General features: G+C 37.5%; 1 protein-coding gene across 1 annotated transcript in view; it reads right to left on the bottom strand.

Annotated features, from left to right (window-relative positions):
* Positions 1–3,426: 3,426 nt before the first annotated feature.
* hdac6 (histone deacetylase 6) overlaps positions 3,427–16,975 on the bottom strand; it is a 66,963-nt gene continuing 53,414 nt past the window's right edge. Inside the window, exons 26-28 of the mRNA XM_079828017.1 lie at positions 15,660–15,806; positions 3,817–3,945; positions 3,427–3,625 (exon numbers count right to left, since the gene is read on the bottom strand). Of these exons, the coding sequence (XP_079684143.1) occupies positions 3,557–3,625; positions 3,817–3,945; positions 15,660–15,806 (345 nt within the window). The 3' untranslated portion in view covers positions 3,427–3,556. The remainder of the gene's footprint in view (positions 3,626–3,816; positions 3,946–15,659; positions 15,807–16,975) is intronic.

Genomic DNA, 16,975 nt, shown 5'->3' with positions numbered 1-16,975 from the left:
TCAAAGAATGCCATGCCGTTACAATGGAGCATGTCCATTAAAAAAAAACATTGTGTTACTTTTATGGTACAAAGTACTAACATGTAAATACCACGGCCATTTTTATCCCTAAAATATCACAAAGCATTGCCAAATAATAAAAAAAGGACATGATGCAGAGATGAACAGCCAAGAAAGCGAATGCCAACAGGAAAACGAACACAAAGCCTGATCTCAACATAGTAAAGGAGCTCAAATAGATGGATGAAGGGTGATTCACCTCTGCTCTGGTGGATTCCAGGTCTTTTCCTCCCAAAACAGGAACTGCGTGACAAAATCACATTAAAATGTAATTACTGGAGAGCAGCATCACGTAAAAGCGTGGGAGTGAGCGAAAGAGAGAAATTGACCTGAATGGAGGGATTCTTCTCCTCCTCTTGCTCCCGGTGGGATCACGACAGGATGTGCGACATTAAAAACAGGCCCATGCTGGTTGCAACCATCTTCCTCACACATATGGAGGGAGAGGAGAGTGGGAGAGGGGAGGGGGAGCGCAGGGCCATTCTGATTGGGAGGAGGGTCTCTGCGTCTACACACACACACACACACACACACACGCTAAAGCAATGCAATCCAATGATGCACAATGAGAAAATGAAATTATCTGTCAATCCCTGTAGGGAGAAAAGAGTTACAGCTCATCAATCCTAAGAGCCTTACACTGCATGCAGAGATGAAAGAGGAAGTGAGAGAATAATACATGATGCAGAAGTGATGCGGTTCAGATGAACGCGTGATAAATGACACAGAAAGACAGCAGCAGAGGAATAAAGGTTTGAATGGTCAAAGGAAGAAGCTCATTGAGCAGGTTCACTGACAGACGACATGATCATTAATGCTTGCAAAAGTACTTTAACTAAAATAAATAATACACTTTGGGTGAATATCATTCAAATATTTCACCTCAAAATCTAAATATTCTCTCTCTCTCTTTATATATATATATACACACAGCTCTGGAAAAAAAAAGAGACCACTTAACATTCATAAAACACACACATATATATATATATATAGAAGAGAATAAAAACCTAAAGAGGTTTAAGAGATTGTATTGAATGCAGAAATATATTAAGTGTAATTATATATATATATATATATATTCTAGTAATTATGATACGATTTAAGAGGAGATTGTATAATGACTGTGTGTGTGTGTGTGTGTGTGTGTGTGTGTGTGTGTGTGTGTGTGTGTGTGTGTGTGTGTGTGTGTGTGTGTGTGTGTGTGTGTGTGTGTGTGTGTGTGTGTGTGTGTGTGTGTGTGTGTGTGTGTGTGTGTGTGTGTGTGTGTGTGTGTGTGTGTGTGTGTGTGTATATATTCTGTCATTCAAAGGTTTTTGATCAGTAAGATTTGTATTGTTTTTAAAAGTCTCTTCTGCTCACCAAGGCTGCATTAATTTTATTACAAATACAAAAATACAGTAATATTGTGAAATATTAAAATGTAAAACAACTGTTTTCTATTTGAATGTATTATAAAATGTAATGTATTCCTGTGATCAAAGCTAAATTTATCATCATTACTCCAGTCTTCAGTGTCACATGATCCTTCACAATTCATTCTGATATGAGGATTTGATGCTCAAGAAACATTTATGATTATTATCAGTGTTTTGAAAACAGTTTTTTAGGATTATTTGATGAATAGAAAGTTCAAAAGAACAGTATCTTTTTTTTTGGGGGGGGGGGGGGGGGGGGGGCTTAATACTTTTATTCAGCACGGACGCATTAAATTGATCAAAAGTGACATTAAAGACATTTATAATGTTACAAAAGATAATTTTTTTAAATAAATGCTGTTATTTTGAACTTTCTATGTATCGAATCCTGAAAATATGATTTGTGAAGGATCATGTGACACTGAAGACTGGAGTAGTAATGATAAATTTGGCTTTGATCACAGGAATACATTACATTTTAAAATATATTCACATAGAAAACAGTTATTTTACATTTTAATAATATTTCACAATATAACCGTTTTTTTTGTATTTTTATTAAAATAAATGCAGCCTTGATGAGGACATATATATATAATTAAAAATAAAATTACAACACACAATAAGGTATAAATACTTGAGTAATAATATCCAATACTAAATATTTATTGTGGGTTTGTTTGCATTATGGTAATGAGAATTAAGCGAGAATTGTCATTAATTGCCATAAAAATAATGTCATAAAATAGGGGGGAAATATATATTTTAATTTATTTTGCACTGAACATGTTTTTGACAGGTTTTATGCCCTTTATCTTTTCACAAATGTGACCATAGAAAGAACTTTTAAGAACAAGGAACAGACGGGTTTTATTTAGATTGCAACATGTACCAACAGTTACACAGAGAGAGTTTCCAAACGTTTGTGCCACTATACGCGTGCAAAAAAATATCATAATGGAAATATACAAAAACACAAAATAACACTGTTTTGGGAAATATTGCACTTTTTATTGCTTTAAGTTTAAGGTTGTTTTGTAATTTCCACAGTTTGAATGTCTTGGCCTGGAGTGATACGATGAAAACCGGAGTGTGTCACAACTAAACACTACAGCTTCACACTACCGCACTTCTGCAATAACTTACAAAATTACTTTAACAATTTGCAGAGAGTGCACCTTTTAAAAAATTATTTTCTTTAAGATGAAACCGATTCCATTCATAAAATGTGTATTTGGCATAATTGGCACAATGAGAATCTATGAAATATGTTTAAAGGGATAGTTCACCCAAAAATGAAAATTATCCCATGATTTCCTCTCCCTCAAGTCATCCTAGGTGTGTATGACATTCTTCTTTCAGACGAACACAATCAGAGTTATATTAAAAATGTCCTGGCTCTTCCAAGCTTTATAATGGCAGTGAATGGTTGTGTCATAAAAGTGCATCTATCCATCATATAACTGCTCCACACGGCTCTGGGGGTTAATAAAGGCCTTCTGAAGCGAAGTGGTGAAAAAAATCCATATTTTAAACTTTATAGACTAAAATAACTAGCTTCCGGTGGTCAGCGGTACACGAGTCGACTAAAAGAGTGACCCGTGATGTACAGGAGCATCTCATTTAGTCGACTTGCGCACCGCTGACCGCCGGAAGCTAGTTATTTTAGTCTATAAAGTTTTAAATATGGATATTTTTCTCACACAAGCGCACCACTTCGCTTCAGAAGGCCTTTATTAACCCCTGGAGCCGTGTGGAGCAGTTATATGATGGATAGATGCACTTTAATGGACTTCAAAAACGACACAACCATTCACTGCCAGGACATTTTTAATATAATATATTGTGTTCGTCTGAAAGAAGAATGTCATACACACCTAGGATGACTTGAGGGAGAGTAAATCAAGGCTAATTTAAATTTTTGGGTGAACTATCCCTTTAAGACACAAGTGAGAAGGAACATTTGCTTCCACTGCAGCTCAGTTTGGTGTCATTTTCACTGCATCTATATACATACAAACAACAACCATCTCACAACACACACACACACACACACACACTTCCTTCTCTCTGCTGGTTTAGTTGAAAGGAAGAATTCCCTCTCCAAACTTCACGAGGTGAGCAGCGTTTTTGGCTTCATGGAGCACCTGTGTGTGCAGAGACAGACAGACACAGTTACACAGCTGTTGATCTGAATCTTTGGAAAACATACACAACAGTCACACAGAGTCAAGTAGCAGTAATGCCAATCTCATGAAGTGCATCATTCATTCATGTTGCAGATCAACATTAATGGTGCCATTCATCAAAAGAGGCCTGTGATGTGGGCGGCACAAACCTGGTTGTGGATGTATGATTCGCAGGCGTAGCACCAGACAGAAAGATCAGCGAAGCTCAGCACCAGAGGATGACCGGACACCTGCCCGTGGGTCACCATGTGCTGGTTCACATAACGCCCGCAGAGCACCTGAAAAAAAAGAGAGGAAAAAACTGAGTGCCTGTACAATCTTTAAAGGGTTAGTTCACCCAAAAATGAAAATTCTGTCATTAATTACTGACCCTCATGCCGTTCGACACCCGTCAGACCTCCGTTCATCTTCAGACACAAATGAAGATATTTTAGTGTAAATCTGATGCTCTGAAAGGCCTCCATTGGCTCAACTTTACACTCTCAAGACCCTAAAAAGGCACTACAGGGAGTGCAGAATTATTAGGCACGTTGATTTTCTGATCATATTTTTTTTCCAGGCACATTTGACCAATTCCAAACCACAGTTATCCTAATAACTACTATTGATTTAGTATTTAATAATGTATAAGTGATATATAATTGTTCATGAAGGCTGGAAATGAAAATCACCTTATATTCAGGTGTGCAGAATTATTAGGCATGTTTTCTTTTACAGATAAATTGAGCCAAAAAAGAGATTTAACTCAGACTGAAAAGTCAAAAAGTATTAAATGCCCATGAGAAGGATGCAATACTAATGCAATACTAGACATTGCAGTTAAGGCATGACCATTGGACAGTGAAATGCTCGTTGGGTCAGCAGGATCTGACAAAAACAGGTGGTGAAGAAAAGACCTGTTAACTGCAAAAGAATTAAGAATTAAGGTGAAGAATTCAGGGTGAAACCATCAGGAACCCTTTAGTCTCCAGCGCCACCATTTTCCAGAGCTGAACCTACCTGGAGTCTCCAGAAGTGAAGGTGTCAGGATCTCAGAGACTTCAGTTAGGTAAAGAATCCTAAAAAATGACCCCCACTAGATAAGAATCACAAGCTGAAGTGTTGTAAAATACATGAAGAAGGTTTTTTTATAGGCTTTATAGGTTTTATAGGTTGAGAGTGACTCTTGAAGGACCAGCACCACATCCTCTAGTACCACTGTTTGAAGAATTCATCTTCCAGAATCTGGCAGTACGTTTTGGGAGTTCATTTTAGTCCATCCTGAAGTCCGTTTTGCAGAGATGGACTAAAAATGAACTCCCAAAATGTACTGCCAGATTCTGGAAGATGAATTCTTCAAACAGTGGTACTAGAGGATGTGGTTCTGGTCCTTCAAGAGTCACTCTCAACCTATCTGTCCATAAAGCCTATAAAAAAACCTTCTTCATGTATTTTACAACACTTCAGCTTATGATTCTTATCTAGTGGGGGTCATTTTTTAGGATTCTTTACCTAACTGAAGTCTCTGAGATCCTGACACCTTCACTTCTGGAGACTCCAGGTAGGTTCAGCTCTGGAAAATGGTGGCGCTGGAGACTAAAGGGTTCCTGATGGTTTCACCCTTAATTCTTCACCTTAATTCTTAATTCTTTTGCAGTTAACAGGTGTCTTTTCTTCACCACCTGTTTTTGTCAGATCCTGCTGACCCAACGAGCATTTCACTGTCCAATGGTCACGCCTTAACTGCAATGTCTAGTATTGCATTAGTATTGCATCCTTCTCATGGGCATTTAATACTTTTTGACTTTTCAGTCTGAGTTAAATCTCTTTTTTGGCTCAATTTATCTGTAAAAGAAAACATGCCTAATAATTCTGCACACCTGAATATAAGGTGATTTTCATTTCCAGCCTTCATGAACAATTATATATCACTTATACATTATTAAATACTAAATCAATAGTAGTTATTAGGATTACTGTGGTTTGGAATTGGTCAAATGTGCCTGGAAAAAAAATATGATCAGAAAATCAACGTGCCTAATAATTCTGCACTCCCTGTAGTGAGATGGACTTTGTAACGACGTCTTTAGTGCCTTTTATGGGTCTTGAGAGTGTAAAGTGCATTGTGCCAATGGAGGCCTTTCAGAGCCATCAGATTTACACTAAAATATCTTCATTTGTGTCTGAAGATGAACGGAGGTCTGACGGGTGTCGAACGACATGAGGGTAAGTAATTAATGACAGAATTTTCATTTTTGGGTGAACTAATCCTTTAACTATTCATATGTGATCTCAAATAAGAAAAGAAGAAAAATACTCATCGAATCTTGTAATAAAAAAAATAATGCATCTTAATCACTACTAATTGTGTGGATTATTCATATTTATTTGCACAGGAGAACTTCTGATGACAAATTCACAAGGCTGTGGATTACAGGGAATAATGTTCAGTTTCTTGCACAGACCGATCGTTTCATAAAACCTCAAAGTGTCGTCAGGAGCCATGGGCATTCATTTTGTTTTGCCTGTATATGTTTATTTGACTCTCTAAGTGACGGTAGCCCTTGACTTGCATTATATGAATCACCAATGACTACGGTTTCAGCTAAAAATCTCTACATTTCTACTGAAGAAAAATAGACACCTGCATGAACAGCACATTTTCATTTTTGGGTGAACTATCCCCCTTTGACCTCAAAAATGTATGAATCTGGAGTATTCTTAAAGAGTGTCCACATACTCAAAGTTAGTAATGTGCACAAAACATCTCCATACACTCTCGCCTGAATCATGTGCTAAATCATACATGTACCTGCATCTAAAAGGAACACGCAACTTTTTTTTGAAAATAGGCTAATTTTCCGACTCCCCTAGAGTTGAACTGTTGAGTTTTACCGTTTTTGAATCCATTCAGCCGATCTCCGGGTCTGGCGGTAGCACTTTTAGCATAGCTTAGCATAGATCATTGAATCTGATTAGACCGTTAGCATCTCGCTCAAAAAATGACCAAAGAGTTTCAATATTTTTCCTATTTAAAACTTGACTCTTCTGCAGTATAATAAGTATAATAAGTATAATACGATATAAGGCAAGGCAAGGCAAGGCAAGTTTATTTGTATAGCACATTTCATACACAGTGGCAATTCAAAGTGCTTTACACAGAAATGAAGTTAAAATGGTTATAAGTGAATAAAATAAAAATATATATAGTATAATAGTTATAAAAGGAAATATAGCTGCAAGCAGCAATACCGGGGCCAAGCGCAAAGAAGAAGACAAGACATGCCAAAATGGCTGGCAGTGTCAGATCAACTGGAGCAATGAGCAATTAATCACGTTTTAAGATGATTTTAAGCAAAAGGCTGAAAATGCATTGTCTGAGAGTGTCAGACCAACTGCAACAATTAACAATTATACAGTTTAAGAAGATTAGGCAAAATGGCTGAAATATCATATATTGAGTCACTGATAATGTAAGTTAATGGTTTATCACATTTGACCAATAGGTGGCACAGATACGAAATTGATGTGGTGTGGTCAGAATAAGGGAACAATGACACATGCAAAGTTTGATGCCAATATGTCAAAGCATTGCAGAGATACAGCCTCAAGAGTCATTTTGGCATAATGGCTCAACTTCGTCGCTGCGGTTTACAAAAACGGTTTCATCTATTGATGCAAAATCCCTAACTTTTTGTTGACACAGTGTGAAGATGATACGATTCGATTTTGGTGGAAATTGGACAAACGGTCTAGGATGAGTTTGAAAAAGTAGGTTTTGATCAAATAAGAACATTGAGGACAGGATGTTTGACCAAATATGGAAAAATTAGTATCTCTGTTCTCGGCATGAGCCAATGACTGTATTATGACCAGTTTCATTAAACTAGGCTAATTTAATCAAAAGTTATTAGCATGTTTGTAAATTTTGTTATAACCTCTGACCACAAGGTGGCACTGCCCCAAAACGTTTTGAGTACCTTCAAAGCATGGTGCGGAAGACATGATTTTTGGACAAACAGTTCAAAAGTTATAAGCAAAAATAGCCATTTTTTGTATCTCCGGACCAGTAGGTGGCGCTGCGCCGAAACGCTGCATGTTGCTTCAGGTCATGCTTGTGATGACATATACCAAGATTGGTTTGAATACGATAAAGCGTTGTGGAGATATAGGCTTATGAGTGTTTTTGCAACCGCTACGCAAAATTTGTGTGCGCGTTTATCGAAAACGATTTGACAAATCAACTTGATTTGCAAGATTTTTTGTCAGCATGGTCTGAAGATGATCTGGTTCAATTTTCGTGCAAATCGGACAAACCGCCTAGGACGAGTTCGTAAAAGTAGGTTTTTTGGAAAATTTAAAATGGCGGGGAAATTATCATGACCGAAAATGACATCATAGGTTGCAATTGAATCGGCATGAGCCAACGACTCTATTATGACCAGTTTCAATATACTAGGCTAATTTAATCAAAAGTTATTAGCATTTTTGTCAAGTTTGTTATATCTTTTGACCACAAGGTGGCACTGCCCTAAAACTTTTTGAGTACCTTCAGGGCATAGCAAGGAAGTCACATACCGAGTTTAGTAACAATATACTAATGCATTTGTAAAATATAGCATTTTTTGACAAAATTCAAAATGGCCGACAGCCAAAATGGCCGATATGGTAAAATTGAATATCAGACGACTCGGCATGCCGTCCTGAATGTAACGAGACCACTTTTATGATTTTTGGACAAACAGTTCAGAAGTTATAAGCAAAAATTGCAATTTTTTGTATCTCCAGACCAGTAGGTGGCACTGCGCCGAAACGCTGTATGTTGCCTCAAGTCATGCTTGTGATGACATGTACCAAGTTTGGTTTGAATACGATAAAGCGTTGCGGAGATATTGCCTTAAGAGTGTTTTTGCAACCGCTACGTAAAATTTGTTTGCGCGTTTATCGCAAATGATTTGACGAATCAACTTGATTTGCAAGATTTTTTGTCAGCATGGTCTGAAGATGATCTGGTTCAATTTTCGTGCAAATCGGATGAACCGTCTAGGACGAGTTCGTAAAAGTAGGTTTTTCGGAAAATTCAAAATGGCGGGAAAATTTTTATGACGGAAAATGACGTCATATGGTGCAATCGAATCGTCTTGAGCCAACGAATCAGAGGAAAAAAGAATTTTGTTTCTAGCCCTTATGGTTCAAAAGTTATTAGCATAAACATGAGTCAAATTTTGGACTGATGGTGGCGCTAGAGGGATTGAGTTTGAGACTCCAAATTTGCTACGGTGACATTTCAGACTGTCCTCTATGAGTGTGCCAAATTTCACAACTTTTTACCATACGGTTCTATGGGCTGCCATAGACTTCGTGGCGGAAGAAGAAGAAGAAGAAGAAGAAGAAGATGAAATATAGCTGCAAGCAGCAATACCGGGGCCAAGCGCAAAGAAGAAGACAAGACATGCCAAAATGGCTGGCAGTGGCAGATCAACTGGAGCAATGAGCAATTAATCACGTTTTAAGATGATTTTAGGCAAAAGGCTGAAAAATGCATTGTAGTCTGAGAGTGTCAGACCAACTGCAACAATGAACAATTATACAGTTTAAGAAAATTAGGCAAAATGGCTGAAATATCATATATAGAGTCACTGATAATATAAGTTAATGGTTTATCACTTTTGACCAATAGTTGGCGCAGTTACGAAATTGATATGGTGTGGTCAGAATAAGAGAACAATGACACATGCAAAGTTTGATACCAATATGTCAAAGCATTGCAGAGATACAGCCTCAAGAGTCATTTTGGCATCATGCCTCAAATTCGTCGCTGCAGTTTACAAAAACGGTTTCATCTATTGATGCAAAATCCCTAACTTTTTGTTGACACAGTCTGAAGATGATACGATTCGATTTTGGTGGAAATCGGACAAACGGTCTAGGATGAGTTTGAAAATGTAGATTTTGATCAAATAAGAACATTGAGGACAGGATGTTTGACCAAATATGGCAAAATTAGTATCTATGTTCACGGCATGAGCCAATAAATGTATTATGACCAGTTTCATTAAACTAGGCTAATTTAATCAAAAGTTATTAGCATTTTTGTAAATTTTGTTATAACCTTTGACCACAAGGTGGCACTGCCCCAAAACTTTTTGAGTACCTTCAAAGCATGGTGCGGAAGACATACCACATTTCATAACGATAGACTAATGCGTTTGTATTTTAGCACATAATTCAAAATGGCCGACAGCCAAAATGGCCGATATGGTAAAATTAAATATCAGACGACTCGGCATGCAGTCCTGAATCTAACGAGACAACTTTTATGATTTTTGGACAAACGGTTAAAAAAATGATAAAAGCAAAAATATCCATTCTTTGTATCTCCGGACCAGTAGGTGGCACTGCGCTGAAACGCAGCATGTTGCCTCAGGTCATGCTTGTGATGACATGTACCAAGATTGGTTTGAATACGATAAAGGATTGCGGAGATATTGCCTTATGAGTGTTTTTGCAACCGCTACGCAAAATTTGTGTGCGCCTTTATCAAAAACGATTAGACAAATCAACTTGATTTGCAAGAGTTTTTGTCAGCATGGTCTGAAGATGATATGGTTCAATTTCTGTGCAAATCGGACAAACCGTCTAGGACGAGTTCGCAAAAGTAGGTTTTTTGGAAAATTAAAAATGGCGGGGAAATTGTCATGACCGAAAATGACGTCATAGGGTGCAATTGAATCGGCATGAGCCAATGACTCTATTATGACCAGTTCTATTAAACTAAGCTAATTTAATCAAAAGTTATTAGCATTTTTGTAAATTTTGTTATAACCTTTGACCACAAGGTGGCACTGCCCCAACACTTTTTGAATACCTTCAAAGCATGGTGCGGAAGACACATACCAAGTTTCATAACGATAGACTAATGAGTTTGTAAAATATAGCATTTTAGCACATAATTCAAAATGGCCGAGAGCCAAAATGGCCGATATGGTAAAATTGAATATCAAACGACACGGCATGCCGTCCTGAATCTAACGAGACTACTTTTATGATTTTTGGACAAACGGTTCAAAAGTTATAAGCAAAAATAGCCATTTTTTATATCTCCGGACCAGTAGGTGGCGCTGGGCCGAAACGCTGCATGTTGCCTCAGGTCATGCTTGTGATGACACGTACCAAGATTGGTTTGAATACGATAAAGCGTTTCGGAGATAGAGCCTTAAGTGGGTTTTTGCAACCGCTACGTAAAATTTGTGTGCGCGTTTATCAAAAACGATTTGACGAATCAACTTGATTTGCAAGATTTTTTGTCAGCATGGTCTGAAGATGATATGGTTCAATTTCTGTGCAAATCGGACAAACCGTCTAGGACGAGTTCGCAAAAGTAGGTTTTTTGGAAAATTAAAAATGGCGGGGAAATTATCATGACCGAAAATGACATCATAGGTTGCAATTGAATCGGCATGAGCCAATGACTCTATTATGACCAGTTTCAATATACTAGGCTAATTTAATCAAAAGTTATTAGCATTTTTGTCAAGTTTGTTATATCTTTTGACCACAAGGTGGCACTGCCCTAAAACTTTTTGAGTACCTTCAGGGCATAGCAAGGAAGTCACATACCGAGTTTAGTAACAATACACTAATGCATTTGTAAAATATAGCATTTTTTGACAAAATTCAAAATGGCCGACAGCCAAAATGGCCGATATGGTAAAATTGAATATCAGACGACTCGGCATGCCGTCCTGAATGTAACGAGACCACTTTTATGATTTTTGGACAAACAGTTCAGAAGTTATAAGCAAAAATAGCAATTTTTCGTATCTCCGGACCAGTAGGTGGCGCTGCGCCGAAACGCTGTATGTTGCCTCAAGTCATGCTTGTGATGACATGTACCAAGTTTGGTTTGAATACGATAAAGCGTTGCGGAGATATTGCCTTAAGTGTGTTTTTGCAACCGCTACGTAAAATTTGTTTGCGCGTTTATCGCAAATGATTTGACGAATCAACTTGATTTGCAAGATTTTTTGTCAGCATGGTCTGAAGATGATCTGGTTCAATTTTCGTGCAAATCGGATGAACCGTCTAGGACGAGTTCGTAAAAGTAGGTTTTTCGGAAAATTAAAAATGGCGGGAAAATTTTTATGACGGAAAATGACGTCATAGGGTGCAATCGAATTGTCTTGAGCCAACGAATCAGAGGAAAAAAGAATTTTGTTTCTAGCCCTTATGGTTCAAAAGTTATTAGCATAAACATGAGTCAAATTTTGGACTGATGGTGGCGCTAGAGGGATTGAGTTTGAGACTCCAAATTTGCTACGGTGACATTTCAGACTGTCCTCTATTAGTGTGCCAAATTTCACAACTTTTTACCATACGGTTCTATGGGCTGCCATAGACTTCGTGGCGGAAGAAGAAGAAGAAGAAGATGAAATATAGCTGCAAGCAGCAATACCGGGGCCAAGCGCAAAGAAGAAGACAAGACATGCCAAAATGGCTGGCAGTGTCAGATCAACTGGAGCAATGAGCAATTAATCACGTTTTAAGATGATTTTAGGCAAAAGGCTGAAAAATGCATTGTAGTCTGAGAGTGTCAGACCAACTGCAACAATTAACAATTATACAGTTTAAGAAGATTAGGCAAAATGGCTGAAATATCATATATTGAGTCACTGATAATATAAGTTAATGGTTTATCACTTTTGACCAATAGGTGGCACAGATACGAAATTGATGTGGTGTGGTCAGAATAAGCGAACAATGACACATGCAAAGTTTGATGCCAATATGTCAAAGCATTGCAGAGATACAGCCTCAAGAGTAATTTTGGCATAATGGCTCAACTTCGTCGCTGCGGTTTACAAAAACGGTTTCATCTATTGATGCAAAATCCCTAACTTTTTGTTGACACAGTCTGAAGATGATACGATTCGATTTTGGTGGAAATTGGACAAACGGTCTAGGATGAGTTTGAAAAAGTAGGTTTTGATCAAATAAGAACATTGAGGACAGGATGTTTGACCAAATATGGAAAAATTAGTATCTCTGTTCTCGGCATGAGCCAATGACTGTATTATGACCAGTTTCATTAAACTAGGCTAATTTAATCAAAAGTTATTAGCATGTTTGTAAATTTTGTTATAACCTCTGACCACAAGGTGGCACTGCCCCAAAACATTTTGAGTACCTTCAAAGCATGGTGCGGAAGACATGATTTTTGGACAAACAGTTCAAAAGTTATAAGCAAAAATAGCAATTTTTTGTATCTCCGGACCAGTAGGTGGCGCTGCGCCGAAACGCTGCATGTTGCTTCAGGTCATGCTTGTGATGACATATACCAAGATTGGTTTGAATACGATAAAGCGTTGTGGAGATATAGGCTTATGAGTGTTTTTGCAACCGCTACGCAAAATTTGTGTGCGCGTTTATCGAAAACGATTTGACAAATCAACTTGATTTGCAAGATTTTTTGTCAGCATGGTCTGAAGATGATCTGGTTCAATTTTCGTGCAAATCGGACAAACCGTCTAGGACGAGTTCGTAAAAGTAGGTTTTTTGGAAAATTAAAAATGGCGGGGAAATTATCATGACCGAAAATGACATCATAGGTTGCAATTTAATCGGCATGAGCCAATGACTCTATTATGACCAGTTTCAATATACTAGGCTAATTTATTCAAAAGTTATTAGCATTTTTGTCAAGTTTGTTATATCTTTTGACCACAAGGTGGCACTGCCCTAAAACTTTTTGAGTACCTTCAGGGCATAGCAAGGAAGTCACATACCGAGTTTAGTAACAATATACTAATGCATTTGTAAAATATAGCATTTTTTGACAAAATTCAAAATGGCCGACAGCCAAAATGGCCGATATGGTAAAATTGAATATCAGACGACTCGGCATGCCGTCCTGAATGTAACGAGACCACTTTTATGATTTTTGGACAAACAGTTCAGAAGTTATAAGGAAAAATAGCAATTTTTCGTATCTCCGGACCAGTAGGTGGCGCTGCGCCGAAACGCTGTATGTTGCCTCAAGTCATGCTTGTGATGACATGTACCAAGTTTGGTTTAAATACGATAAAGCGTTGCGGAGATATTGCCTTAAGAGTGTTTTTGCAACCGCTACGTAAAATTTGTTTGCGCGTTTATCGCAAATGATTAGACGAATCAACTTGATTTGCAAGATTTTTTGTCAGCATGGTCTGAAGATGACCTGGATCAATTTTCGTGCAAATCGGATGAACCGTCTAGGACGAGTTCGCAAAAGTAGGTTTTTTTGAAAATTAAAAATGGCGGGGAAATTATCATGACCGAAAATGACGTCATAGGGTGCAATCGAATCGGCATGAGCCAATGACTCTATTATGACCAGTTTCAATATACTAGGCTAATTTATTCAAAAGTTATTAGCATTTTTGTCAAGTTTGTTATATCTTTTGACCACAAGGTGGCACTGCCCTAAAACTTTTTGAGTACCTTCAGGGCATAGCAAGGAAGTCACATACCGAGTTTAGTAACAATACACTAATGCATTTGTAAAATACAGCATTTTAGCACATAATTCAAAATGGCCGACAGCCAAAATGGCCGATATGGCAAAATTGAACATCAGACGACTCGGCATGCCGTCCTGAATCTAACGAGACCACTTTTATGATTTTTGGACAAACGGTTCAAAAGTTATAAGCAAAAACAGCCATTTTTTGTATCTCCGGACCAGTAGGTGGCGCTGCGCCGAAACACTGCATGTTGCCTCAAGTCATGCTTGTGATGACATGTACCAAGTTTGGTTTGAATACGATAAAGCGTTGCGGAGATATTGCCTTAAGAGTGCTTTTGCAACCGCTACGTAAAATTTGTTTGCGCGTTTATCGCAAATGATTTGACGAATCAACTTGATTTGCAAGATTTTTTGTCAGCATGGTCTGAAGATGATCTGGTTCAATTTTCGTGCAAATCGGATGAACCGTCTAGGACGAGTTCGCAAAAGTAGGTTTTTCGGTTAATTAAAAATGGCGGGAAAATTATTATGACGGAAAATGACGTCATAGGGTGCAATCGAATTGTCTTGAGCCAAGGAATCAGAGGAAAAAAGAATTTTGTTTCTAGCCCTTATGGTTCAAAAGTTATTAGCATAAACATGAGTCTAATTTTGGACTGATGGTGGCGCTAGAGGGAATTAGTTAGAGACTCAAAATTTGCTATGGTGACATTTCAGACTGTCCTCTATTAGTGTGCCAAATTTCATAACTTTTTACCATACGGTTCTATGGGCTGCCATAGACTTCGTGGCGGAAGAAGAAGAAGAAGAAGATGAATAATAATAATAATAGGAACGGGAACGGTTTCAATAGGTGCCTTCGCACCTTCGGTGCTTGGCCCCTAATAATAATAATAATAGGAACGGGAACGGTTTCAATAGGTGCCTTCGCACCTTCGGTGCTTGGCCCCTAATAATAATAATAAGAACGGGAACGGTTTCAATAGGTGCCTTCGCACCTTCGGTGCTTGGCCCCTAATTAAAAGGAAATTAAAAGGAAATAAAAATAAAGATGAAATCCCCTATCTGGGGTGGAAGAAAATGGAGAGTCAGGTTTACTTTAAAAATATTTGTCAGGTAACTGTGCGTTTAGACAGTACCCTTACAGACAAATCTTCTTGGCCTAACTTGAGGGTGTTCTCTAGATGTTTTACCCGCCAGAGCAGATCTAAACGGGTCTATAATATCGTATAATAAGACCGACGGAAAATGAAAAGTTGTGATTTTCTAGCCCGATATGGCTAGGAACTATACTATACTATTTAAGATGATCTATGTAGAAAATGTAATCATAAGTTATTCTATTAGAAATGTTATAGTAGCTATTGCTGATTACTGGATGAGGATTTGCTTGTGAGCGTTTGTTTGTATGCAGATTTCACACACGTTAGTGGATGAGACCCAGTTTGTACCACCGTCAGCAATGGGACGTCTAAACCTCATGTGATTTTGAGCATCATTAGCTGTTACCTTGTAGCAGAAGAGGCAGATCCAGTTTTCAACATCACCTCCACACTCTTCACACGGCAGGAAGACATCAATGCCACCTGCGGGCACCGGTCGCACTGACTCCAAGTGCGGGCACCATGGCAACGGGTTCACCACATGCATGCCATCCTAGCAACACAATTAGATCACCACTCAAATTCACATTAACAATATCACACAGAGACCACAGAATTCAACAACTCCGTTACAAGAAGCATTCTTAAATTCACTCACATGCATGTAACCTACTCGGTGTATTTATACTAGGGCTGTCAAAAGATTTATCGATTAATCGCATCCAAAATAAAAGTTTGTGTTTACATAATATATGTGTGTGTACTCTGTTAATTATTATTTATATATAAATACACACACATTCATGTATATATTTAAGAAATATTTGCATGTATATACTGTATATACATTTATATAATCTATAATATATATAAATATAAATGTTTTATATATATATAAAAAAAAAAATCTTAAATATATACATGCTTGTGTGTGTATTTATATAAAAATAATAATTAACAGAGTACACACACATATATTATGTAAACACAAACTTTTATTTTGGATGTGATTAATCTTTTGACAACCCTAATTTATACTTGTTTATGATTTATTATTAATAGGTTTAAATTCAAATGTTATGCTTAAATATGACTAATATTTGAATTATATTCGAATTTAAAAGGCATAATTTCAGTTAGGGGGTAAAAGCTTTTGTCTGTTCTCCTGAGGCTACATAAGCAAAATATGAATGCACCACAGTCAACTGTTTATTCAAAGCAAATAAATAACATGACTATCTGTACAATAAAGTGCATAACATAAATAAAATCAAATTGAGTAAATTGCATAAACAATTATAAACAAAACAGCATCATGTATTTATGCATAGTTTAAATATAAATAACCAAAGCGCCGATCACACAGGGTACTTCTTTGCGTTTAAAAAACATGAGATGCAGTGGAATTGAAAAAAAAAGAAGTTTTTTTTTTAAAGTTGCACTTCTTTTAACTTTACATGGCTTTCTAAACAAGCGAGTGCAATTGTCAAATATGTCTGTCTAGTGCTTGTTTACATGGCAACAATGGAAAAGCAGCGCAGAAAATGTGTTCTGTGTGAACGGCTTGGTCACGGTTTTGACGTAACCAATAGCGCTTTTCCACTGTGTGGTAAGACTCGGTTTTCGGGACGGCTTGCTTTGGCTCGGTTTGGTTTTCCACTGCAGTTAGCACCGCTTTAAAATGGGTGGGATTATAGAATGATCGTTGTAATTGTGCCACCT

Source organism: Gobio gobio, assembly GCF_949357685.1.
Source record: "Gobio gobio genome assembly, chromosome: 10".
Classification (NCBI taxonomy): domain Eukaryota; kingdom Metazoa; phylum Chordata; class Actinopteri; order Cypriniformes; family Gobionidae; genus Gobio; species Gobio gobio.
The sequence above is the reverse complement of the archived record's forward strand: the minus strand, read 5'-3'. Positions and strand labels throughout refer to the sequence as shown.